The following is a 23,464-nucleotide window of genomic DNA, read 5'->3' on the forward strand; positions in this document are numbered from 1 at the left end:
CCTTCCCGATTGGTCACGTCCACCCATTGGCTTCACGTGATTGGGTAGATGACCAATCAATAACGGAAAAATCTTGACCTCCCGAGACAGAGGAGACCACAGTATACGTCACCAGCAGCGAGCATATTACTGTCACCGTAGAGTATATAACGCCCCAAGCAAAAAGTGAATAAGAGGTGTAGTAACTGTAAGGTTGAGTTTCAGATTATCTTATTTTATTTCATTCGTATTGGAGGTTACACACAGTATGAAAGCATTCTTTAAGTATTTAATAATAATAATAATAATAATAATAATAATAATAATAGACCTTTATTGTCCCACAGTGGGTAAATTTGTGAATCAACTCTCTAATCATTTGATAAACTGTGCTTCCATATCAGATATGGCCTAACTAGGAAGAAAGCGAATATCCATGCCAAGATAAACACAGATTTTAAAAAAACGTATCCCATAATTTATCAAATAAACATATCCCATCTAAACCAAAGTAGATTAAAAAAGACCCACACAGGTGATTACACTTTTGGCTCTCCGTGTGTTCACTGTAGGACTGTGAAGACATGAACACACTGAATTTGGTCGTAGAACAGAACCTTCAGTTCTGTGGTGACAGAAAAAATATTGGAAAACATGAGTATATCCCTGGAAAAAAAGTTTATTTAATGGTATAATACACTGTTCCTAAACCTGTATGTACCTTTATCCATCAAATGTGTCGTGACAGATATACAATTTACTCATACCATGGGCATTAAAAAGTCCCATTGCAATCACAGATGCTGGTGTTTGAATTCTGTTTTTGTAGCAATCTGGAAGGCCTTGTTTCTCTTTAGCCCAGAGGACATGACATTGATTAATTTTGAATTGGACTCAATGGACTGAATTTTGGACCTTATGTAAATGTCAGATGAATATAGGCCAAAAGAGTGCTAATGGCATTTCTATAATAGTCTTGACTTGCATTTATAGATCAAGGAATGAACTGTGATTAATGAGTTTCCAAAAGGGTTCCTGACTACAAGTATTTTTCCCCCCACAGTGAGCCCCTTACTATACTGTATCAGAAAGGATTATTCTCTGCAAAAGCAAGGCAAGATTCAAAACTTGTTTTTCTTTTCCAAAAAACGTGAACAAACATCACGATGTTGAACACAAATAAGCCATTTATAAACACAATTTTGTCTATTACTTTCAAAGCCTGATGGTTGGCTTCTAATTCCCAACATTTCCTCAGGATCAATAAAGTATTCATCTTTAAAGTATTCATTTGAGGTACGTTGTTGCAACATGTAAACCGTGAAGTATTACAGACCTGGAGGTCTTTGCCTTTGAAGAATGGGCTAAGATTCGTCAGGAATATTGTACTGGAACACTGGAGAGCGGACGATGGATGAACGGACGGATGGTTATGCGGTAGGTTTGCTGCAGGACTTTGCATTAGAAGGGTGCTCTGACAGCACAAAGATGATGAATGGTTGTGAGACTGCAGAAGTCACTAGTTTATTACAAACATCTCATAAACAGCATATTTTACATATATACCTGTGTTATGGGATGTGAACATTTATCACCTACCATGGGTGCTACCCCTCAACAGCATGGAGCAGATCAACACGCTGTGGCCACACCTCTGATAAACAATGGACACATGCCGGAAACTACTTTCGAACCACTGTTTGTTCAGATTATAGTATATAATGTTTACATCAACGCAGTATTGGAAGAATTGTACACGTTCTCTGGTTTGTTGTGTGACCGGTTATCTCTGACTCGGAACGTTTGTTCCTGGACTGAACGTCTGTCCGTGTCTGGACTGAACCAGCGGAACCCGAACCAAAACCGGAAGTACCCGCTGAAGTTCAACAGTTTCAGCTGAGCTGGCGAGCTGGTTGTAGACTGGTTCCTGAACTTCTCATTTATCACACAGGTCGCTATGGGACTGTTCGGTAGAACGCAAGATAAACCACCTCAGGAACTAGTGAGTTCTAAACACAACTGTCTTGCCAGCTGTATGAAAAAAAAAGCCTGATGCCTTTTGCTAACCTTGCTAACGTTAGCTGTGTTGTTATTAGCTTAGTCTGTCTATTCCGATGCTAATTCTTGCTAACAGTAAAGTAGACGTGTGTTGCTAATGAGTTCTTCCTATAGCATTTACGTGGTTAGCGTAGCTAATCCAACTTGTTCAGTTAGCTGGTTAGCTAAAGAGCTAGCACAGGAGCTCTGAGTTGCTTCAACGTAAACAAATCTGGATTGCTTTTGATAGAGCTGTCACTGAAAATCTTTTTATTGCTTCACTCTTAACAAACGCACTGCATTAGATAACTGTCGTGTTTAATTTTATCGTATCTTGTCAGATTAAAGAGTGGTCTGGAAAAATCAGAAAGGAAAGCAGAGTGCTTGACAGACAAATTCGAGGTAAGGTACATTCAGCATTCAACCAACAAGGCATTGTCAGATCTCTGTGCAATTTAGAAAACTAAATGTTGTTTCATGGTTGGTCTAATCTTTCAAAATAAAAAAAATACTAAATAGTTTCAATGGGAATATCCGAAGCAAGGCCAGATATGTGCACTTTGTTTAAAAATCTTGGAACATACTGATTTGAAAAGACGAATGGATGATTATGTAACATACTTTACATTTTAAATCAAGTTTAGCTGCAGTCTTTAAGCAGGAGGTGAAGAATCATTATTATTTATATGGCTATGATTTATACAATTTAAATGCCAGAGTCAGTGACCTAATATGTACTTTGTGCGTTTTGTCATAAAATGCATTTATTTCAGATATTCAAAGAGAACAAGACAAAGTTAAACGATCCATCAAAGATGCTGCCAAAAAGGGCCAGAAGGACGTGTGTTTGATTCTTGCAAAGGAAATGATTCATTCAAAACGAGCTATCACAAAACTTCATTCTTCCAAAGCCCAGATGAACTCTGTTTTACTCAGCATGAAGAATCAACTTGGTGAGTTAGAGAGTACAGTACTACAAAGGCATCACTAGAGAAGGACATGGGTCTTTAATTCTTTATTGCTGTCAGCTGAACAGTTTTCTCATCAACCTCAACTATCTCCGATGACTGTCTGTTTGTAGCTTTATCACGTATAGCTGGTTCTTTGGAGAAAAGCACAGAGGTGATGAAAGCCATGCAGAATCTGGTCAAAATCCCCGAGATCCAGGCCAGCATGAGGGAGTTATCAAAGGAGATGATGAGGGTCAGTAGCAATAGACACAATTTCTCTAGAGTTGATTTAGCACAAGTACTTCAAATGACCTCAAACTGCATCATTCATTATTTCTGTTTAAGAAAGCGTTGGTAAACCATGGAATTATGTGCACACATTTATTTTTCAGGCTGGCATCATTGAAGAAATGATGGAAGACACATTTGAAAGCATGGAAGATGAAGATGAGATGGAAGAAGCAGCAGAGGAGGAAGTCGACAGAATCCTCTTTGAGATCACTGCAGGTGAAGATTTTTGTTCAGTTGAATTATCATAATACATTTTTACGTTCTTGGGGGTTGATTCATAAGTAGCCCTCGACCCTTTGAGGATTATCAATGATAATCTACACAAGCACATTTTCCATCTGTTTTTCATTAGGTTTTGGTTTATAGACATTTTAATAATTGAAGTCTAAAGATCCCAGATTGAATCAGGCCACAAATTAGCAATACCTAATCCTCTGTTTCACAATTTTGTTTTCACCATTAGGTGCTCTTGGTAAAGCGCCAAGCAAAGTCACTGATGCCCTGCCTGAAATGGAGCCCGCTGGAGCCACAGCAGCTTCAGATGAGGAATCAGAGGAGGACATTGAAGCAATGCAGTCAAGATTGGCGGCTCTGAGGAGCTAAGATGATCTGCTGCTTTCTTTTTTCTGGTGCAGGTTTTACTCACATAATTATTTGGGGTTAACATTTTGTGCTATGAGAGTTTGTGTCTCTGTAGTAAAATGTATAGAATGTTTGATCTACTCAGCCAAAAGAATTTTTTTTTTCTTTTTTATTCTTGTTTTTTTTTATTGTCTGAGTTAATCTGAGTTAACTGAAACAATAAAAGTCATTATATCCAAAGTCAAACAGAAGGTTTAAGAAGGTGTATATAGTGTAAGTATGAAGAGCCTGTTGTGCCTAGAGTGTTTTGTCCCGTTTGTGTTTCATAATGTTTGGACTGGAAGTGGAGGTACCTTTTAAAATGGATTTAAGATTCAGTCAAGTGATTAAATAAGGTAACTGTTGATGGAAGTCTCTCTTCACATAAATCATAACATGTATCACTAGTTAGCAGTTCCTGGAAGCAACAGCTGTTCTCTTGAGTGGTATCCGGCCCACATTATCTGTAACACTGGATGGTTTTCGCTTTCATTGACTACTTTTCTGTGTAGTCAGTATGTATCTATTCTATATGTGGCATACATATGAAATACACGAATAAGAAAAATGTGCCCACACTACCCTAAACCACCTTTACATCGACATTTAACTTTTTAAATGTTTGACTTAATGCCATGATTGAGTTCCTTCTGTGCAGATTGAAATGTACATGTTGGTTTATTCAAGACTTGTGTGTTGTGGAAGTTTGTGTTTAATTTTTCTGTCCAAATGGGGAAAATCAGTGAATAAAATTTTAAGAAAAAGACATTTTTTCTGAGGATAGAAGCTCCAGATGTTTGTGTTTTCTGAGGGTGATCTCTCCTGAACATTTTAATCCAGGACAGCATCCTTAGTTCTCCACATGTGTTTAATTAGACAGTCTCATAAACAAAGACTGTTGTAATTAAGCTATTATTGGATTTGCATATTATTTAAAGTTTACCAATTGCAAGCCAAAATGCCTTTTACTTTAAAAAGCTCAAAAAAGTAAAATCTTCAGATCAAGTTTGTATTGGTTTTAACATTGGTGAGTGATGGTCCAATATATCTCTTTATGAAACAAAAGAAAACGACCAGTCACCAAAGGAACAGGCAGTAAACCGTAACCTGCATGTCCAAACCACAATATTACACATTATGTCCATATCATGATGAAAGCGGACAGATTTTTTTTCTCTGTTAACGTTTAATGTCTACTCGATTGATTATCGTTCATTTTGGACTACATGTCTGGACCTCCTGAGAGTGTTTTTAAAGTGAAAACAAAGCGTTAGCAAGAATAAATCAAGTATATGTGCATTCAACTGATGTTCAAAAAACAAGGTGGAAGTGCTCAGATGTAATTCACCGAACTAACAGCAGGTGGTGGAAATTTTTAATCTATCGCTTGAGATCATCCAAAGTGTTACCGCAACAAACTGTACTTCACTATGATGGTGTAACAGCGTTTTTTAATCACTGAATCACTCTGCGCATCACCTGTCATGTGTGCCTGAAGATGCCCATTAGGTTTTTAGGGGTACAGTATTTTCCAATATTTTCTGAATTTCCAAGGGCAAAATTAATTTAAAGGAAAGAGTGTAAATACAGATTATTTACAAAATGACAGACACACAAAAACTCCTACGATCGCTGGTTATTCTAAGACCCCTTTCTTCTTACAATATGCGCTGCTGAGCCATGCTGTGCGGGAACCCGACGCGCTTTGTGCCCAACAGAAAGCATTTTGTCTCCTGCTGATTCATTTTAACACCGTGGATCTGTTGAGTGTCAGAGCTGTCTCTGCTTTACAACACCGCCATCTATGGAAAAGCGTTGTCGTCCTCCCGCTGTTTTCCCCGCATCACGTTGCTGCCTGCTTGCGTCCAGACGCAGCCGCCTGGACGCGCCTGTCATCTGGAGGAAACTCCTCCCAGCAGACAGCGCGTCCTGTCGCCTTTTCAGCGCAATGGTCTCCTGGATCATCTCTAGACTTGTGGTGTAAGTCATGCCTTATTGTTTGTTTGTAATGCTTTTTTGTATATGGTAGGATAAATAAGAAGCGATTCTGTTATCGCGGTTTTGAGAGCATTTGCGCTGACTGATGGTGCAGGAGCGGCGCGCTTCAGAATCCCCCGCAATGTCTCGTTTTTAATCAGAAACAGACGTCAGTGTGAAAAGACAGATGACATGTTATTGTCTGTAATATAGTTCGAGATTTTCAGGATTATACCTTGGAGTGTGATTGTTGCGCGGACAGCCTCAGATATTCTTGTCTATAATTTACAAAGAGCCATTTGACAAACACAAAGAGGTGACGTGATGGGCTGAAAAATCTATTATGATGCATGAAATGATAATGAATCATCCATAAGTCAGAGGAGTCTTTTACTGGCGTAAAGCTAAATGTCACTGAGCAACGAAGTGCCTGAACAACAGGAGTGGTCTTGGAGTGGAGCTATATTCCCTGTTGATGTCCCATATTGGAAAAAAAAAACAAAAGGGATGGGTCAGCCTTCTCAGGTTACAATACAAGAGTTATTCGTGCAACAAGACATATCCCAGAATTTCCCCTTAGGCCCATAAGCAGGATAATGGATCATATTTACTAACAGGGTTGAAATTTTTTTTTCTGGCTATATTTACCTGCACAAAGTATCAGCGCCATCGCAGATCATGTGAAGTATACCAACAGCAGGCCCAGCCTCAAAATAGTGACGAATTAAATTTGGATTACAAGAACTTGGTGCATACTATAGATCGGAGTTTTTCAACCGTGGTTGTTCACACACTGCTCATTTGAGTCATTTTGGGTCAGATCTCAAAACGAGAGGTTCAGTTGTAAACATGACACATTTATTTTTAGTGTCCTTGTGTTTCTACACTGTAAAAGCACAGTTAACCAGCCAGGCCTGAGAGGTGCAACATGATGTAGGGCAGTAATCTGATCAGGTCGAACTCACAGCTGTTGCCTGGCTGTAACATTTGAACAGTCTCAGCCCAGACTCCCAACAGCACAGGTGTCTGCACAGTAACACAAAATGTATGGGAAAGCAACAGAATTATTTTGTAAGATGTTACCTCGTGTTAGTGAAGCAAAATCAGCAAAGCACATATAAATGTAGTTTAAAAAATGTGTTGGTTTCTTTTTCTCTCTTCTGACATGTAGTCATTCAGTTGTTCTGGTTATGAAAGCTGTAGCTCATAATTATTGTGTTTGACTGTAATTAAATGTCAAACATACGCTGTCTTTAAGGCTCGTGTTTGGTACACTATATCCTGCATACTCGTCTTACAAGGCTGTTAAGTCAAAAGACGTGAAAGAATATGTGAGTATATCATTTGTCATTTTATATATCATTTGATTTTAGTCGTGATTTTAGTCATGATTTTGGTCGTGATTCCAAAAAGTTCTGTGTGCAGCTCCTTTAACAACATTTTAACTGTTGCTTTTAATTTCAGGTGAAATGGATGATGTACTGGATAATATTTGCCCTGTTTACGACTGTAGAAGTATTTACAGATATGTTTCTTTGCTGGTAAGCGACCTTTGTTAATATACAGCCAATTCATACACAGCAGTTAAACCATTTAACAACCTGTGGAGTATAAAATACAGTACATTGACACTGACTCATAAAGCGTGATTTTCATTGTGGTTTGTTGTGTTGATGACTTCATAATTTTCTCCTCATTGCAGGCTTCCTTTCTACTATGAACTGAAGATAGCCTTTGTTGTGTGGCTGCTGTCGCCATACACCAGAGGCTCCAGTGTGCTCTACAGGAAGTTTGTTCATCCGACACTTTCCTCAAAAGAAAAGGTGAAAATAATTCTTTTAGGTTTTCCTTTTACATCTGCTGGAGCACTTCAAGGAAAAGCTGAGATCAAAACGTCATTCTAGACCCTAAAGTCATGGGGTTTGGTGAGGAGTATAAATAGACATTTTCAACTTTTTTAGAGAGCAAAAAATGCCTCAGCGCTAATTAACTTTTCCAATTTAGCTGTTAAAGATGAGTTTCGCGAGGACAGCAGACAGGATTGTCATTATGTTCATGAATTTCCCACTTTGTTTCTAATTCATGTCTGAAACTGGACACACAGTTGTGAGTTGTTGATGAAGACAACAGAATGATTTAGGTCGTATAAGAAACAGCCTGTCAACCAGGCACATCAAACGAGTTTGACAATGCCAGAAAACTGTATGTTTGTATTTTTTTGTGCTTGTTTTAGGAAATCGATGACTATATTGGACAAGCAAAGGACAGAAGCTATGACACACTGGTACATTTTGGGAGAAAGGGGCTGAATGTTGCAGCTACTGCTGCAGTCATGGCTGCTACCAAGGTAATGCAAGCCACGGCGTTTGTTTTGTATCGACCTTGGGTACAGTATATGGTCATTGTGGGTATGGGAATCAATCATGTTCAAATAATGAAGTAGGACTTTGAACAAACCTTTAAACGCTAACAGATACAGCCCTTGATTGCTATGATTGTATTAAATTATTAAGATGATCTTAGTGTCACAATTTGCTGCTGAGAATGAAAATGTGTGTCTGCTCTAGAGTCAGGGGGTTCTGTCAGACAGGCTGAGGAGTTTCAGCATGCAGGACCTGTCCTCCTACCAGTCTGAATCTTCTGACAGCAACCCAGGCACCACGCCGCCAGCAGCAGCACAGCATCGGCCCAGAGTTGTGACACGCAGCAAGTCAGAGGGCTACAACAAGGGTGAGTCAGCATGGCACATGAAGACTATTGTGTGAAATTTAGAATGAATCAGCTTTGTATTTAACATATTGATGAGAAATGATCACATGCTGCCTGTTCTCAGGGAACGTTAGCTGTAATTGAGACATTATAATGCAGGAACATTTCCTGGTCGATCTGGGTAAAAGAGATAATCCTGGATCTCTGTTTTCCTGTTAAAGCTGGTTTAAGCTGACAGATATTGTTTCGAGCCTATGCTTTCCTGAGTGGCCCCCTGCACTCCGTCCTGCCTTCCTGTTGGGAAGAGCTCAGGCCTCACAGAGCTGCCAGACACAATCATCCTGTGATAAAGCTCACATTTAGCTGTGGGGATTTGTTCCTAGTTTAACATCACATGGAAATGGTGGAATGTTTAAATGTGTTCAGGCATTTTTTTTAAAAATTTCAAACGATAATTATTCCTTTGTTGATAAATATAGACATGATTAAGACACAACTCTTTATACTAGAATGAAATATCTGTACAGTAAAAATGTTAAACTAACGCCTATATCAAACAATACTTTTGTTAGTTTCCAATTATAAACTAAACATAATTACTGCCATTTTAAAATTTTAGTTATGAGTTCTCACTAACTTGAAGTTTCAGTCTGGCATGATTTACTAAACGATGCCCAACATGTCTCAAGCTATTGTCAAGAATCCTAAGGACAGACCAAAAATAATTGCTTCAATCTGTTTGTAGCTGTTTTCCAACTTCCACGCCCTGGACATGGTTCTCAGTTGCAATCTCAGTGGCTCTTACTGAACATAGCAATCTTTAAAAACACATCACAAACACGTATCAGCATGTTTTTCCTCTGACAATACCAAGTAATTTCCTGAATCAGATGGTTTCTCGAGATTATAGGAAAGACCGATAAAACTGGGATAAACATTGCATTTGATTTGGACTATTTTGAGCACAGATTATTTCATTTGGTGCCAGTAGATAGTGTTTATTTAATAACATGACAGTGGATTTGAACTTTTTTGGGTATTTGTGGAAATCAATTATAGATAAGGTATTAGGATCAATTAAATGTTGGTTTGGTCTTTTCAAGGGATTTGCTGACAATATGAAATGCATATTTCACCAAATGACATTGCATCAGATTAAAATTAGTGGAAAAGTCATGCAAACATTTAAGAGAAGAACAGATGAGAATGCATAAGAGCAGGCATGTTGTGCTTGTTTGTGCTGCAGCAAATAGATTCCCACCTATCACAGCTCCCTATTTGGTCTCCACTCTGATTGAACATAAATGGTCAAAATGATTAACTTTTGTAATCTCCACTGGCCAAAATCGAATGCTGCACTGCAGGAGTTACTTAAAAAGGCCATAGACAGGCTGTACATGTTGTTCATCCCTCCCCCCTGACCGTCTTCCACCGTGCAGGACAGGATTTGACTGAGTATGAGGTGTTGGGGTCGGACCAATGGGATTCAAAGAAGTTTCTCTCCCAAACTGTTTCACCTACTGAGTCTGGGTCCGCTTCCATTACGGCCTCCCTGACATCCCAGTCCTCCCCACCCTCCACACCTTCTCCACCTCCTGCTCCAGAGTCTGAAGAGGTGGAGAAAGGGGAGCAGGCAACACCCAGCTCCCCACAGCTCAGGCTGATAAAGAGAAGGGCTCCTGAGGTATACTGCCTCATCACTGTGGCTGCTCAGCTGCTGCCTGATTCTAACTGCCCCTTGAGAGTGTCCATTTACTCACGCATTCACTAATTTCTACTGCTGTATAGCTAAAGGAATCATCATGGTTCACTGCTCCTGCAACTGTGGAGAGTCTGTCTGCAAAGGATATTTCAGCAGTGAAGCTGGGTCATGTCTTAATTTTGTTGGAAATGTTTAGTTCACATCAGTGTGTCATCTTGCTCACATGTGATTACAAATGCTCACCTGAAATGTGGCATGATTAAAATCCAAAACATAACTGACATATTGATATGGATTGCCTTCCAGTATGTTTGATCCCTGATAATAATTAATGTGTGGAATGTTCATGGAAATGATTCATCGTAATCTGTCCCCGGGTCGAATGAGTATTTATTCACATCTAATGTCAGTGTCTTTGGCATGGCACTATTGAAATGGATGAACAGTCTATTTTTCTTATTACCAACAAATCCCATGGGGAAAAAAAGCAACAAAAATTTTTAAAAAATCCTACGAACAAGAGTGTGTAGCTGTGTTCTTGTGATTTAGATGTGTATTGTCCAAAAACTACTAAAACACAGATTCCTGTTGCTAGAAATACTAAGAGGAGAAAATGTTAATCTAAAGCTATTTGTGTCTGTTTGTTGATAATAAGAAAAGTACAAATCTTTGCCAGCCTTATTTTTTAATTACTAAGGAACACATTGTACTTATGAGCTGAATTAAGTCTTTTTTCTGATCTTTCCCTCCAGCCTCCTCTTAGAGTCTTAAGGCCCCTCACGAGATCCAGGAGTGCTCTGTCTTCAAACAACGAAGCCATGTGAAACTAGTCCTACAGACTGTTTTAGCCGCTTTTGCTGCAGGATGTGAAAACGCTCAATGCCCCAAATCTACATTACTGAAGCAGCCTTGCTTTGGAATAAGTTGTTACCAAAGTGACCTATGAAGACCCCTCTAGATCATATATATTGCTTATGGCTGATGATTTTAAAAAGAAATGAGGTCGGTGACATAGAGAACATGAACGATATTTTAAAGCTGTGGGTTATTGAATATGTATTAATGTACAGTATGTGTGAATTACATCTTCCTGATTAGTTTCTTTTTATACTTCGGGTTCGGGTAAGCTTTTGCATGTGTACCCACCAGGTCGTTGGTCTACTGTCAGTGAAATAGAATGTACTGTCACTCAAGGCTACAGCTGACACCGAGTGTGACACAGTTGCCATTGGAGGAGGTGTTACACGCCAAGGGTATAAAAAACACATGCTATTTCTACTATTCTATCTGTTGTGGAGAAACATCTTTGAGTCTCCTGCACTGGTTAACACATATAGATATGAGAAATCAGCTGATTACCCACAATCCTATTCTAGAGTTCATACAACCTGACTTTGTTGTAATGAAAGGTCAGGCTGCAGTGGCAGACAATATTCTGTTATTTACCTCTATTATTAAAGCCTTAAGAAAGACAGCAGAGACATAAAATGTCTCCACATGATTTAAATATTTGTAACACAATAACTGTATGTTCTCACTGATCATTCTGCAATATGTTTAGATTTTTAAAAAAATCACAAATTTCAAGTCTCTAAACTGGCCACAAGTTACATGAAAAGATTGTCATTACAAATTACTGCTGAATATTATCAACAATACATTTCACAGTTTATTACCTCTGTGCTTCAGTTTGTATCAGAAGTTTTTTCGATGGAGCAGACTGTTTTGACAATCTACTGTTTAGTGTGTTCAAATTTGTCATTGTAATGACATTTTATTTCGGTAATTCAAGGGGAATGAGGAATAGGTTTCTATTAGCTCAGTGGAAATAGGATCTAACATGAACTAATACCATTTATAAATATGGTTCATTCCTCAATGTGAAATCACTGTGTAATGCTCTGCAGTTTACTAAACAACACCAAATGTGTTTTGGGAATTCATCAGTGACTTTATTTGCTTGCAAGTTTATAAATTCAAATATAAGTTAGTACTGCCTGACAACAAGCTGAAATTTTTCATCCTGGACATTTTTCACTGAGCCCAAACGAAAGTGATGTTTTGCAAGCACTAGCACTGTGTTGGTTGTTGATGGTGGACTTGCACAGCAGTTTTGTCATCACTGTCTGTCATTTTGAAGTTTGAAACAAAAGCTTCTCAGGTACAACTGTTTGTTTACACGTTATTCACTCTGATGTTGTAGATACCCTTATTATGCACATGAAATGTCCTTGAAAATGGATAAATTGTGGGGGGGGAAAAGATTGTGTTTCAGCATTAATAGTGTCAGTGTTGGTGTTGGAGGTGATTTGTTTTGAAAATTCATACAAAGTAAAATGGAGAAAAAATGTTGCCAAGTTGCATATACTGTATGTGTACTTGAGCATAGTTTGATAAAAGTCATCATTGCATGTTTGATTTATATGAAAACTGGATTTAAACAATTTTGTGTGAAGCTGTTTGCTTCGTCAGATGCTTTGATGGTAAACAATTGTTTGTGTCCCTTTTGTTTGTATTCTGTTAAGACTATACCATGTTTAAACTATATACACAGGTTGGCTCTGCAGATACACATGTATGTATGTAAACCATGTCTTACTGATCAGTAATCCACTTTGACTTAACTCATGAGAGACAACTTGATCAAATCATCTTAAGAAATTTTGTTCTGGCAGGCCAGAATATCAAAATAAACAAATGCCATCGGGATTATTACAAATTATAAAACAAAAAAGTGAAGTGATGACACAGTGGTTTATTGCTATCATTTTTTCATTCTGCTGAATTAAAATTTTCTGTTGAAACTGACTTTCAGCCATTAAATATAAAGAAAAACAGTGGGTCAGTGTTTTTGTATTGTTATAAAACTTCATCTGCAAGAAAAAGACCATTTAACTTATAATTGTTGCATATATAAATTTTTATTATACTACATTGAAATACAATGTCACTGCACAATTCAGCAAATTATGGTTTAAGGTTGACACGATTATGATAATTCAGGTATGGATCATCCACATACCAGTTCCTCCTTTTCCAAAAGGAGGTTGTCATTTTATCCAAAAGTTTACACTGTGTTTTGTTACAGAATACATGCTCTCTCAGGCGCCTTCGTCTGGCCGGTTTCTTCTTCCACAGTTTCTTCTTGTATCCTGCCTGTTTACAGCCAAACACAACAGGTCAAAAACACTGTATTTACTGTGTAAAGATAAGTAAAACAGCCAAAGGCTTGTACCTTGCGTCTGAGCCAAAGGCCACAATGCAGCCTCTTAAACCGTTCTGTCACAGCTTTTACAGACTTCCTCTTCCCCTTCTTCACACTATAGTATGTCAGACTTCGGCTTGGTTGATGAGTCAGGCTAGGAATAAGTACTGAGACCCTGTAACAGTATAGAGAAGACTGAGTTGGGGGGTGTTAAATTACTTCAATGGGGGGGGGGGGGACTTAGTGGTTTTTTTATTATACCATAAATAACATTGGTATAGATTGGATACTTGGTTATATTTTGATTTATCAATCTCTGACATTTCGCACTCACTTTTTTTTTTTGCAATTCTACAGAAATTTAAGCCTAATCCTAACATGTGGTTATCAGAGGTTAACTATAAGAATGTATCTACAAACCAAGTCGTTTCCATGTTAACTAGAATTATCAAATGAGTCTGATGCCAGTTTACATCACTTGAATAAATATCCGTCGGCGCCTTGATCATCTATTACTTTGGGCATCAATCTGCTGCTGTAATAGCATCCGCGTTTCTGGAAAAATGTTTTTCCTACGATTTTGGAAGCAGTTCAGTCAGGAGAGACGCAGCACTCCTCCCAAAGCTGAAGGATGGAGTCATGGACGTCATGGAGAAGGATTCGGGACTTTACCGCTGCAGGATGTTGTACCGGGGTGTCTGATGCACAGCAGCCCGCAGAGGAGCGCAGGCAGCGCCTGCTATCGCGTTGTACAACGGCGGGTGATGGATGAGGTTGGAGGTGTTGTGGAACTGTTGAGTCTTGGCACACAGAGACACGGACAGCGGCCTCAGCAGCCCTGTCAAACACACACACACACACACACACACACACACACACACACACACACACACACACACACACACACACACACACACACACACACACACACACACACACACACACACACACACACACACACACACACACACACACACACACACACACACACACACAAAGAGAGAGACAGGATGAAAACACAGGATTCACAGCAACAAACTACCTTTAGCTACCATTAGCTAGCCAGCGAATATGCGACTCTACGCAATATCTCTGTAAACAAACCACATGTAACAACTACTCTAACGTCAGTTCAGTACGATGACCACGGGCATTTATTAATCGTTTACAGACTTAGAAGCATAAAATGAAAATAGCTTGAATATAAATTTGGCCAAACACACCAGACACCCTTCTTGCAATGACAGCAGCCATTTTTCTCGTGTGTTTACGGCATGACGGAAGCCCAGAAGGACAAACTTGAGTTCCTCGCATTTTATTTCTTCACAGTTCATTAGCGCCATCTAGTAAACGGTACCAGAAATTCACCTCAAGTAATTTACAAAACTACATTACTGTATATGAAACAGTGAATGAAGTTATTGCTAATTATAATTACGTATATGTCTTGGCAAAGGTTGTTCATTGACTCCAGTATAGGCTGGCTGTATGGAGTTTTCCTCACAGTCTTGTGTGCAGCTTCGAGCTGTGTCTTTTTCCACTCTGCTACTTGACACATTGCAAACTTATTTATCTGATCCCGAGATCTGCATTTGTCACACACTCATGATGGATGTTTACATAACATGGAAAGAATTGCTCACTGTGGAATCTAAAGACAGGTTTGCCTTTACTTCTCTTTTGTGTTTTGTGTTTTAAACCTTACACTATACACGGAATAGATTTTTTGTGCCTGACACATTTACTTGTTATAGCAGGACATGAACAGGGGAAAGCACTGCTCAATATTCCCTCTACACAACTGAGATATATTGGATCTGGAAATGGAATGTATTTCTTAATGTTAGGAATTCCAGCCGTGTGCTCTATGTCAGCATGTCTGTTGTATCAAAAGCCTATGGTGTGCAGTAAACCTCTCAATACTGCTTTGGTTTTTATGTTGAATACTGTAATATAAATTTGTACTGCAGTCAAATTTAAATGATGTGATAAGACAAAAATCTGACGCCAAAATACAAATTACACTTTCTCTTTTTAAATCGCAGACTACGAGGAATAGGATAATTTAAACTGACAAAAGAAAAACAATAACCTATATTACCATCAATAAAGTGACACTAAATTAATGAAAGTGTTAACACTTTTACATGCACAATCAGAGTAAAGCTTTCCTAAATTAAAAAAAAATCTCATATTGTATCTTGGCTCAAAGATTTTTAACTAATTTTGTTGTAACTTCATGTTTTAGTAGACCTATTTTACTGCAACAATCAAACTTGTGTATCAGAAATCTTTTGCCACAATATTGAAACAAACAGATAAACTCACTGCACGGAGACGTAATTTTCTGCTCAGAATAATATGGTTCCACATTTTCATTATATAGCTAATTGTTTTCTGCTGTATTCATGTTAACAATGTCATATTTGACTTAACATTCAAAACAAAACCAAATGAGTATGGAATGGGTCTGAAGTGAATCATTGAATTTATTTTTATTCAAAACATACAAATAGAATCATTTAAAAAAGCAGATGAAAGTCATTAAAGGAATATGTATGAAATTACAGACAACATGATGCAATGCAATGATATGCATTAAAGCAAAGTTAATAGTGGCACCCACAGCTCTACCAAAGTGCAAATAAATCAGTTACCTCAGTAAAACAAGTGCATTTCATAAGAGAGAGATTTCCATTCAGTGTAGACACACATCTTTTCAGCATAACTCTCAAAATCCAACAACCTAGTTTACACAAGGAAAGTATTCAAAATAGTGTCAAACTACCACTCAGAGAAATAGTTACAGCTTGTACCAAATGAGCTGCTGAACTGTAAAAGTACCAGATGTTTCACATCGGTCTCCCTCCATGTGTTCCCTTGTCATCAGTTGTGACCCACATGAGACCGGTTTGTGCAGCCAACCAGGAAGATAAGCTGAGGTCCTTCACCAGCCAGCATAAACTGGTTCTCCATCACAGGGAATCCCATAATATCGACCTTGAGGTCGCTCTTTGCCTAATAATGGTGCTCTGGCTACAGTCAGCTCTCCGTCAGTGTCTCTCCGTCGACGTAGTACCATTAAAATGATGAGGAGTAGGGCCACTAAAAGGGGAAAGGGAAAATACCAAAAATGTTAAGGACATGACTATCTGCAATCTGGCTTTGTAAAAATACACAATGAGCGTATTGATATCTGTTAATCATCCTGTTTCTGCATGTGGTCACAGAGTAAGAGTGAAAAATAATCTGCATCCACTGTGCGAAAATACAAAGTGTTCCTGTTTTAATGAGGCCAAATGAAGAAAAGAGCAGTAGACTCTGAAAATGAAAGCATGAAATATCACAGCATTAATACTTAATATGAAATTTACAGTAAGAGCTGCAAGTAACAACTTAAAAAGATTCAACAATAAGCAAATTACCAACAAAAAGACAAGTAATATTCTTCAACAATTAGTTATACCTGTTTTATTCACAAGGTTAATTTAAGGTTATGTAGTTATAAACGAACAGCTCCTGACAGTCCTCTTTGAGCAACCATTACAAATTTAGTTATGTGGGGCATTTTCTAAAGCTTCTCAACATTTTTCATTTGCCTCAGCTTTACTCTGTGAAACAAGCTTGCCTAATGTTATCTAAAGCGAGACATGCGCCATTACTACATCAACCTCCAACTAAAAATACTTACAAGAAACTGCTTTGAGTATATTTAGAAAAGATAGAAGATTGTCAAATTTCAAGATAATCAGTGTGAGAAGCAGAGGTCTGAATCCAGTGCCTTTATCATAATGGTGGAAATAAACTTTCAAAGGGCTTTGAGTGAAACCACATTGAATCTGGATTGTTAGAAATTTACATTAAAAACATACAGAATGTGTTATGTTTTCAAGCATCACTACTTACCCCCTCCTCCAATAACTAACAGAGCAATAGTTACAGGAGCTAATTCACACGTGTCACCCGCTTTGTGGAAGAAAGTCTCCATGCAGTAGCTCGGAGCTAAGCTGCCCTCTGGACAAAATGCATCGCTGGGACACTGAATGGGATTCACATCTGGACTCTGAAAGAACAGCAGACTTTAAAATACACACAGACATTGATTTTTTCCTCTTAGATAGAACATGAAAGGCACACTACTTACAGGGCAGTAGTGATTTTCTGGACATACATCACAGTTTTCCTGGCCCCAGTGGATCTGGAAGAATCCACTGCCGCAGATTTGACACATAGTCTGATGGGGGGGCTTGTGCATACCTATTCCAAACCAGATATCACCTTGGTGCATATTGATGCTTTTCTATCTTCTAGCCTGAGCTTCAGGACTTTTGAACGTGACTTACTGTGGTCCTACAGCTTCAAGTTTGTAGTATTTTAATTACCTGGTCGACAGGGTGTGCATTCTTTAGCAGCAGCCTGTAGAGCTTCTGTTCCTCCAGGACACATCTGACACTGGAGACAACCAGAGGAGCTGGAGATGAGAAATAACTTGTTAATAGCTTGTTTTCAAATTGCTAACAGAGATTTTAGCAATAGTTTGGTGTATGTTTATCAATAAAAGATTAAATGATTTTGATCAATCAGGAAAATTTGAATATTCCCCTGTCATATTACAATAAACGCATGTGATGTTCAATCTGGTCGTTAGAGTAAAGTCCTTTGATTCCTGAGTCCCTGCCACAAACAACAGAAGGAACAGAAAAAGAAACCATTCAAGGTGATTTACTTGCAGAAACTTCCCAGTGCACAGGGTGTACATGAGGTGGAGCTCTGCTGGGATGAGAAGGAACCTGCAAGCAGCAAATAGGAAGACTCAACATGTGTGATTAGTGTTTTCTCTTGCATTTAGCTTGGATCAAACTGCACTGACATCACTGCATGTAAATTATTAATGACTATCCTTTCATTCAAGCAAGACGTTCCTCCATGTTAGATCTTTTACAGACGTCAATGTATTTGTTGACCACTTGCACAACTCTAGCTGCTATGATTTAAAACACCAAGAGTAGCGCTAAATAAACACACCTGGTGAACAACTTGTACAACTGTCTCCACCGGTGTTATTGTTCATGGAACCAGGAGGGCAGGGGAGACATAATGGACTTCCTGTGAAACTAAAGAACATGATTGGGTATGTAGACAGCACAGCACTCTCTATAAGTGTACAGAGTACATTTTATGGCATATTTTCTGTCTTTACTTTGTGTAGAAGCCGCGGCTGCAGGGCAAACACTGCTGCTGTCCAGGCAGTGGCTGATAAAAACCTCTGGTGCACGGAAGGCATGCTTCAGGAACTACACACAACCCAGGGTTAGAGCAGCATGAACACAGCAGGGTGCCTGTAGAGGGATTGAAAAGCATATCATTACTTAATCTGTTCTCAATTTTTGCAGGTTTAGTCACTGCAGACAAGTGTTTAAGACACGGATGAATTAAGATCCTAAAACAAAGGTGATCCAACATCACAATAAAGACAAAAACATCTAGAACACATATGGAGAGAACATTAGCACTATAATGCAGTCAAAGATGTTTATCTAAAATAGAATAATTTACAAGGAAAACAAATTTCCATACAATTAGTAATATTACAATTTGAAAAAGTCTCCACTGGAGGTAGAAAACACATTTTATTTTATTCAGTTAGAAGAAATGAATCACAGCTATCATGAATGAAACTCAACCAAACACACATGATTTTTGACAACGATAAGCCAAGTTGAAAATGTTTAAATAAGCTTTATCAGGTAACATAATTATAATTTAAAATAGAATCTTGAACCTGTATCTGCACTTGGATCTGGATTCTACTTTAGTTAATTAAGCTTTTGATATACCTTGTGCACAAAAAAAAAAAAAAAAAGACAACGAACACAGACAATGAATATTGCTACACGTCTGAAGACGCAGTCTGTGACTCACTGTTATCATACTGTGATCCCGGTGGACAGGCCTCACAAGTAGAAGTGTTGAAAGCAAAGCAGCCTGAGGTTGTGGTGCTGAGGATCACGGGAGCTACAGTGAGACCGGTTGCATTCTCCATCTGAGTGGTGCTTACCACGGCAGGAGTAAGTGTGGTCTGACTCAGCACCATCCCTGGAAGTGAAGGACTGGATGATTTCACATTTCTCCATGTAAAACACATTTCTCCATATTTCTTCATGTAAAAATAATTCACATAACCACTTACAGTATCAGTTCAGCGGTTCTGGATTAAAAAATCAATTTCCATTACAAACAAGATTAGAAACTGGAAATCACCTAATGCAGACCTCTGTCAAGCCCATGATAACATGAACAATTAAAGCATTTCAGCCATTTCTATCAGCATTCAGGATTATGTAATGTGTGAACTTGGTTTTTAAGAAGAGATCATGGATTCATGCATCATTCTACTGTATCTGGACATAGCAAATACAGAGAGCCTTTCACCTTGGAAACCCACTCCTAGCATTTGGAATCACATGTTTATCATCAGTACTTTGAGTTACTAAGGAAGATACGATTTTCCATTGTGGCAGATCTACAGTATTTTTTTTTAACCAGATAGAGCTTTTTTCTTCTGAATTCTTATGTTTGCATTCCTCTGAACCTGATTTATTTCATCAACATACTGTGGCAGTTCCATATATAAATCCATCACCATTACCTAAGTGTGACAAGACATATTGCCCGAAACTGGGTATGACTTGGATCTGGATCCAAGCATCCGTGGTCATAGGTTTTCCATGTCTGAGTTTTGTTTTTCAGTTGGTCTATTCTTATTCATTTTAATGATATTGGAAAATAAAAAAACAACAACAATTAGTAATAAAAATAAAATAGATAATGCCATCACAGTTGAAGAAAGAGAAACCATGATCACGTATCTGTGTACATGCAGAGATATGCCTCACAACAAAATAAAAGAAATTCACCACTTTTCAAACTTAATCCAAATCCATTGAAAGTCATCTTTTAGACAACAAATAAACCATCCTCCAACCCTCCTGGACAGAAGTGATGAAAATTACAGCTTGCATAGTTTTGCTTTTTCTCCTATTCTCACACACATAACAGGCATCAAATGCATAAAATACATATTGTCAGAGCATTTATTCTGCAATTGGACGTGCTAATGTTGTCCATACAATGCAATTCTACCCCTGTTTACATGTTACAGTGCTTGTCTTAATGAACCCCCTCCCCCAGTATTTACACAACTAAGGATCGAAAAACATGGTTGGTAGTAGCCAGGGCTATGTTGCACATACTGACCATGTTTACTACACACTAACATCTTTATTCAACTGACTGAATAAAAACACAATCTTAAGTAAACCACTCAAAATTATCGAATCACTGAGGAAAAGTGGGAGCAACAGGTAGAAGCGCGTCACCAAAACAGAGCCTAGATTGTGTTTGTAATGACATTAGCCATGTGCTTGTGTGGTTTCTCGAATATGGGCCATCCTTCTCATGAAATGCAATTATTCAGAAAGGAATCATGTCATGTGATGCTCCTGGTTCTGTCTCCTTTGTATTGGCCACATTCATGACTAAAACTTTCTACACAAGCCTCTGTTAAAAGAAAAGATAATCCTAAAAGTTTTGAAATCATTCCCACAGAAAAACAATAAGAAAATACCTCAACTTTGAATAGAATTGCTATAAATGCCACAGTAAACAGAAACAAGTGACAGCACTATTTTTCCAGCAGCTGATAATGACTACAAGGTTTGTTATCAAGTATAGGTCCAAAAAATTTATACTGTGATGATGAAAGTGCATGAAATGTTTGAAATAAAACTTTAAAGCATCCAACTCCTGTCAATACATTTTCTGGAATTACAAGGAAAACAACTAATGAACTTGAACTCTAGAGAGCACCCGTCAGACAGTATAATAAACAGGTTGAATTAAGCATTTTCCACTAGATGAAGTTTAATCCCATTTAAACTTTGCCCCCCCCCCGCCCTTACCTTTCTTCAAAACTTGTTTATCCAACAGCAAAACCGCTCAACATGCGTAATGACGCGCTATAACAAGTTAATCCGTTTGTCTAAATAACCCTCTGACTTTATAACAAATCAGTTAAGTCTATAACAACTGTAGCAGAGCTCCATTTTCATTTGGGATCTCACTGAATCAGGTTTTTAGAGCACTCTTACCTATCAGACAGGCGGCGCACACCGCGGGCAGGACGCGCCGACACCCCATCGTCCACGTTATCGACTACTTCCACCAAACAACGTCGATCTACAGCATCTCATCCCTGACAATGTGGTCAACTTACGTTTGCTTTTTCAAAGAGAACATCAGCAACCCTCACTCCAAGTGGGCTCGGTCCTCTCATCAGTATCATATGACAATATACACATCATGTGATTCTACTTTAGACGGAAAATCTGAGCGAAACGGGCCGGATTCAGACAGGTCTGTTACACATAATGACCAGAGGGGGCGCCATTTCACGCGTATCAACAAGCAGATAATTGGGAGGATGTGAAAAAGATTTCCTCTAATTTTATGTCTATCTCAAAAGAAACAAACTAAATGTAATGATTTTATTTAACATGGCTGTTAGAGATCATGTCTGGGTGTGTCCAATCCAGTTGCAACCAGTTCTGGATGCAGTTTCAGGTTTTTTGTAGTTACTTTGTCAATGTCAAATATCTTTATCTATATTTGTTGTCGGTTTACTCTGCTGTCCAGCTCATGTCAAAACATCTCATGTTAATACATCTCAGATGTGTTCAGGTCAGCTGATTTCAGAGGACAGGTGTTCTGATGCAGCATTCTACTAATGTAGATTTCTACTTGTCTACTTTCGTTGTGTACCTTGGCCCAAGCAACTCCCTTCTACTGCATTTTTTTTATTTGCATAAATGTTACCATGAAGGCCTGGTTCACACAATCTCCTCTCAACATTTGATTTTAAGAAGTGTATATACTTGGACATACTTGGACTATGTCAATATTTTTTGTAGGATGCTATTAAAGGTAATTTTCTGAGGTATTTATCACTAATGAATTTGTCCTCTGCAGCAAAGATACCATTTACAGTGCATATGATTTATGTATCTGAGTGGAAAGGCAATCGATCCTGATATACTGTATCTGTGGTATGGAAGTGTCTAGGAGAGGTGGCAGTACAGTTTCTGACTGGGTTGTTCAACAGGATCTTACATAGTGAGAATATGCCTGAGGAATGGAGAAGTGTGCCCATTTTTAAGAACAAGGGAGATGTACAGAGTTGTGACAACTACAGAGGAATAAAGCTGATGAGCCATACAATGAAGTTATGGGAAAGAGTAATTGAAACTAGACTAAGGGCAGAAGTGAGCATCTGTGAGCAGCAGTATGGTTTCATGCCAAAAAAAGAGTACGACAGATGCAGTATTTGCTTTGAGGATGTTGATAGAGAAGTAGAGAGAAGGCCAGACGGAGATACATTGTGTTTTTGTAGATCTGGAAAAAGCTTATGACAGGGTGCCCAGAGAGGAACTGTGATTTTTATGAGGAAGTCTGGAGTGGCAGAGAAGTATGTTAGAATGGTGCAGGACATGTATTAAGACTGTAAGACAGTGGTGAGGTGTGCTGTAGGTGTGACAGAGGAGTTCAAGGTGGAGGTGGGACTGCATCCTTCTTGTTTGCTATGGTGATGGACAGGCTGACAAAGTTAGACAGGAATCTCCATGGACTATGATGTTTGCAGATGACATTGTGATCTGCAGTGAGAGCAGGGAACAGGTGGAGGAGAAGCTAGAGAGGTGGAGGTTTGTCCTGGAAAGGAGAGGAATGGAGGTTAGCCACAGTAAGACAGAGTACATGTGTGTGAATGAGAAAGACCCAAGTGGAAGAGTGAGGTTACAGGGAGAAGAGATCAAGAAAGTGGAGGATTATAAGTACGTAGGGTCAACAGTCCAGAGCAATGGAGAGTGTGGAATAGAGGTGAAGACGTGTGTACAGGCAGGATGGAGTGGGTGGAGAAAAGTGTCAGGTGTGATGTGT

At 38.6% G+C, this 23,464-nt stretch overlaps 4 protein-coding genes across 4 annotated transcripts; 2 read left to right on the forward strand and 2 right to left on the reverse strand.

Moving 5' to 3' along the window:
- Nucleotides 1–1,679: 1,679 nt before the first annotated feature.
- Nucleotides 1,680–4,644, forward strand: chmp3 (charged multivesicular body protein 3). The gene is made up of 6 exons (XM_068338959.1): nt 1,680–1,981; nt 2,358–2,418; nt 2,790–2,969; nt 3,098–3,219; nt 3,359–3,473; nt 3,721–4,644. Exons 1-6 carry the CDS (start codon nt 1,937–1,939, stop codon nt 3,858–3,860), a joined length of 663 nt encoding a protein of 220 aa, XP_068195060.1. The 5' UTR covers nt 1,680–1,936; the 3' UTR covers nt 3,861–4,644.
- Nucleotides 4,645–5,780: 1,136 nt separating this feature from the next.
- Nucleotides 5,781–13,096, forward strand: reep1 (receptor accessory protein 1). Its single transcript, XM_068338699.1, has 8 exons — nt 5,781–5,858; nt 7,114–7,186; nt 7,320–7,396; nt 7,558–7,678; nt 8,089–8,202; nt 8,423–8,585; nt 10,004–10,248; nt 11,019–13,096. The coding sequence occupies exons 1-8, from the start codon at nt 5,827–5,829 to the stop codon at nt 11,088–11,090; spliced, it is 897 nt and encodes a 298-aa protein (XP_068194800.1). The 5' UTR covers nt 5,781–5,826; the 3' UTR covers nt 11,091–13,096.
- A 78-nt stretch (nt 13,097–13,174) lies between these two features.
- mrpl35 (mitochondrial ribosomal protein L35) lies at nt 13,175–14,775 on the reverse strand. The gene is made up of 4 exons (XM_068339258.1): nt 14,695–14,775; nt 14,144–14,309; nt 13,502–13,646; nt 13,175–13,422 (listed from the first exon to the last, which is right to left on the reverse strand). The coding sequence occupies exons 1-4, from the start codon at nt 14,723–14,725 to the stop codon at nt 13,234–13,236; spliced, it is 531 nt and encodes a 176-aa protein (XP_068195359.1). The 5' UTR covers nt 14,726–14,775; the 3' UTR covers nt 13,175–13,233.
- A 1,173-nt stretch (nt 14,776–15,948) lies between these two features.
- si:dkey-21a6.5 (tumor necrosis factor receptor superfamily member 14) lies at nt 15,949–21,828 on the reverse strand. Its single transcript, XM_068339155.1, has 9 exons — nt 21,622–21,828; nt 19,394–19,567; nt 18,672–18,810; nt 18,497–18,585; nt 18,198–18,261; nt 17,854–17,942; nt 17,616–17,728; nt 17,378–17,534; nt 15,949–16,576 (listed from the first exon to the last, which is right to left on the reverse strand). Exons 1-9 carry the CDS (start codon nt 21,668–21,670, stop codon nt 16,419–16,421), a joined length of 1,032 nt encoding a protein of 343 aa, XP_068195256.1. The 5' UTR covers nt 21,671–21,828; the 3' UTR covers nt 15,949–16,418.
- Between the last annotated feature and the right edge of the window lie 1,636 nt (nt 21,829–23,464).

Source organism: Antennarius striatus, chromosome 17 (genome assembly GCF_040054535.1).
Source record: "Antennarius striatus isolate MH-2024 chromosome 17, ASM4005453v1, whole genome shotgun sequence".
Classification (NCBI taxonomy): domain Eukaryota; kingdom Metazoa; phylum Chordata; class Actinopteri; order Lophiiformes; family Antennariidae; genus Antennarius; species Antennarius striatus.

Coding starts and splice junctions, on each gene's coding strand:
- chmp3 (XM_068338959.1), top strand. CDS start 1,937: ATGGGACTGTTCGGTAGAACGCAAGATAAACCACCTCAGGAACTA. Junction 2,419..2,789: donor GCTTGACAGACAAATTCGAG/GTAAGGTACATT, acceptor CATTTATTTCAG/ATATTCAAAGAGAACAAGAC. Junction 3,220..3,358: donor TATCAAAGGAGATGATGAGG/GTCAGTAGCAAT, acceptor TTTATTTTTCAG/GCTGGCATCATTGAAGAAAT.
- reep1 (XM_068338699.1), top strand. CDS start 5,827: ATGGTCTCCTGGATCATCTCTAGACTTGTGGT. Junction 7,397..7,557: donor ACAGATATGTTTCTTTGCTG/GTAAGCGACCTT, acceptor TCCTCATTGCAG/GCTTCCTTTCTACTATGAAC. Junction 8,203..8,422: donor CAGTCATGGCTGCTACCAAG/GTAATGCAAGCC, acceptor TGTCTGCTCTAG/AGTCAGGGGGTTCTGTCAGA.
- mrpl35 (XM_068339258.1), bottom strand. CDS start 14,725: ATGGCTGCTGTCATTGCAAGAAGGGTGTCTG. Junction 14,310..14,694: donor CATTGCAAGAAGGGTGTCTG/GTGTGTTTGGCC, acceptor TGTGTTTGACAG/GGCTGCTGAGGCCGCTGTCC. Junction 13,423..13,501: donor GCCTTTGGCTCAGACGCAAG/GTACAAGCCTTT, acceptor GGCTGTAAACAG/GCAGGATACAAGAAGAAACT.
- si:dkey-21a6.5 (XM_068339155.1), bottom strand. CDS start 21,670: ATGGGGTGTCGGCGCGTCCTGCCCGCGGTGTGCGCCGCCTGTCTGATA. Junction 18,262..18,496: donor TTGTACAAGTTGTTCACCAG/GTGTGTTTATTT, acceptor TGCTGCTTGCAG/GTTCCTTCTCATCCCAGCAG. Junction 16,577..17,377: donor GTTAGTTATTGGAGGAGGGG/GTAAGTAGTGAT, acceptor TTCCCCTTTTAG/TGGCCCTACTCCTCATCATT.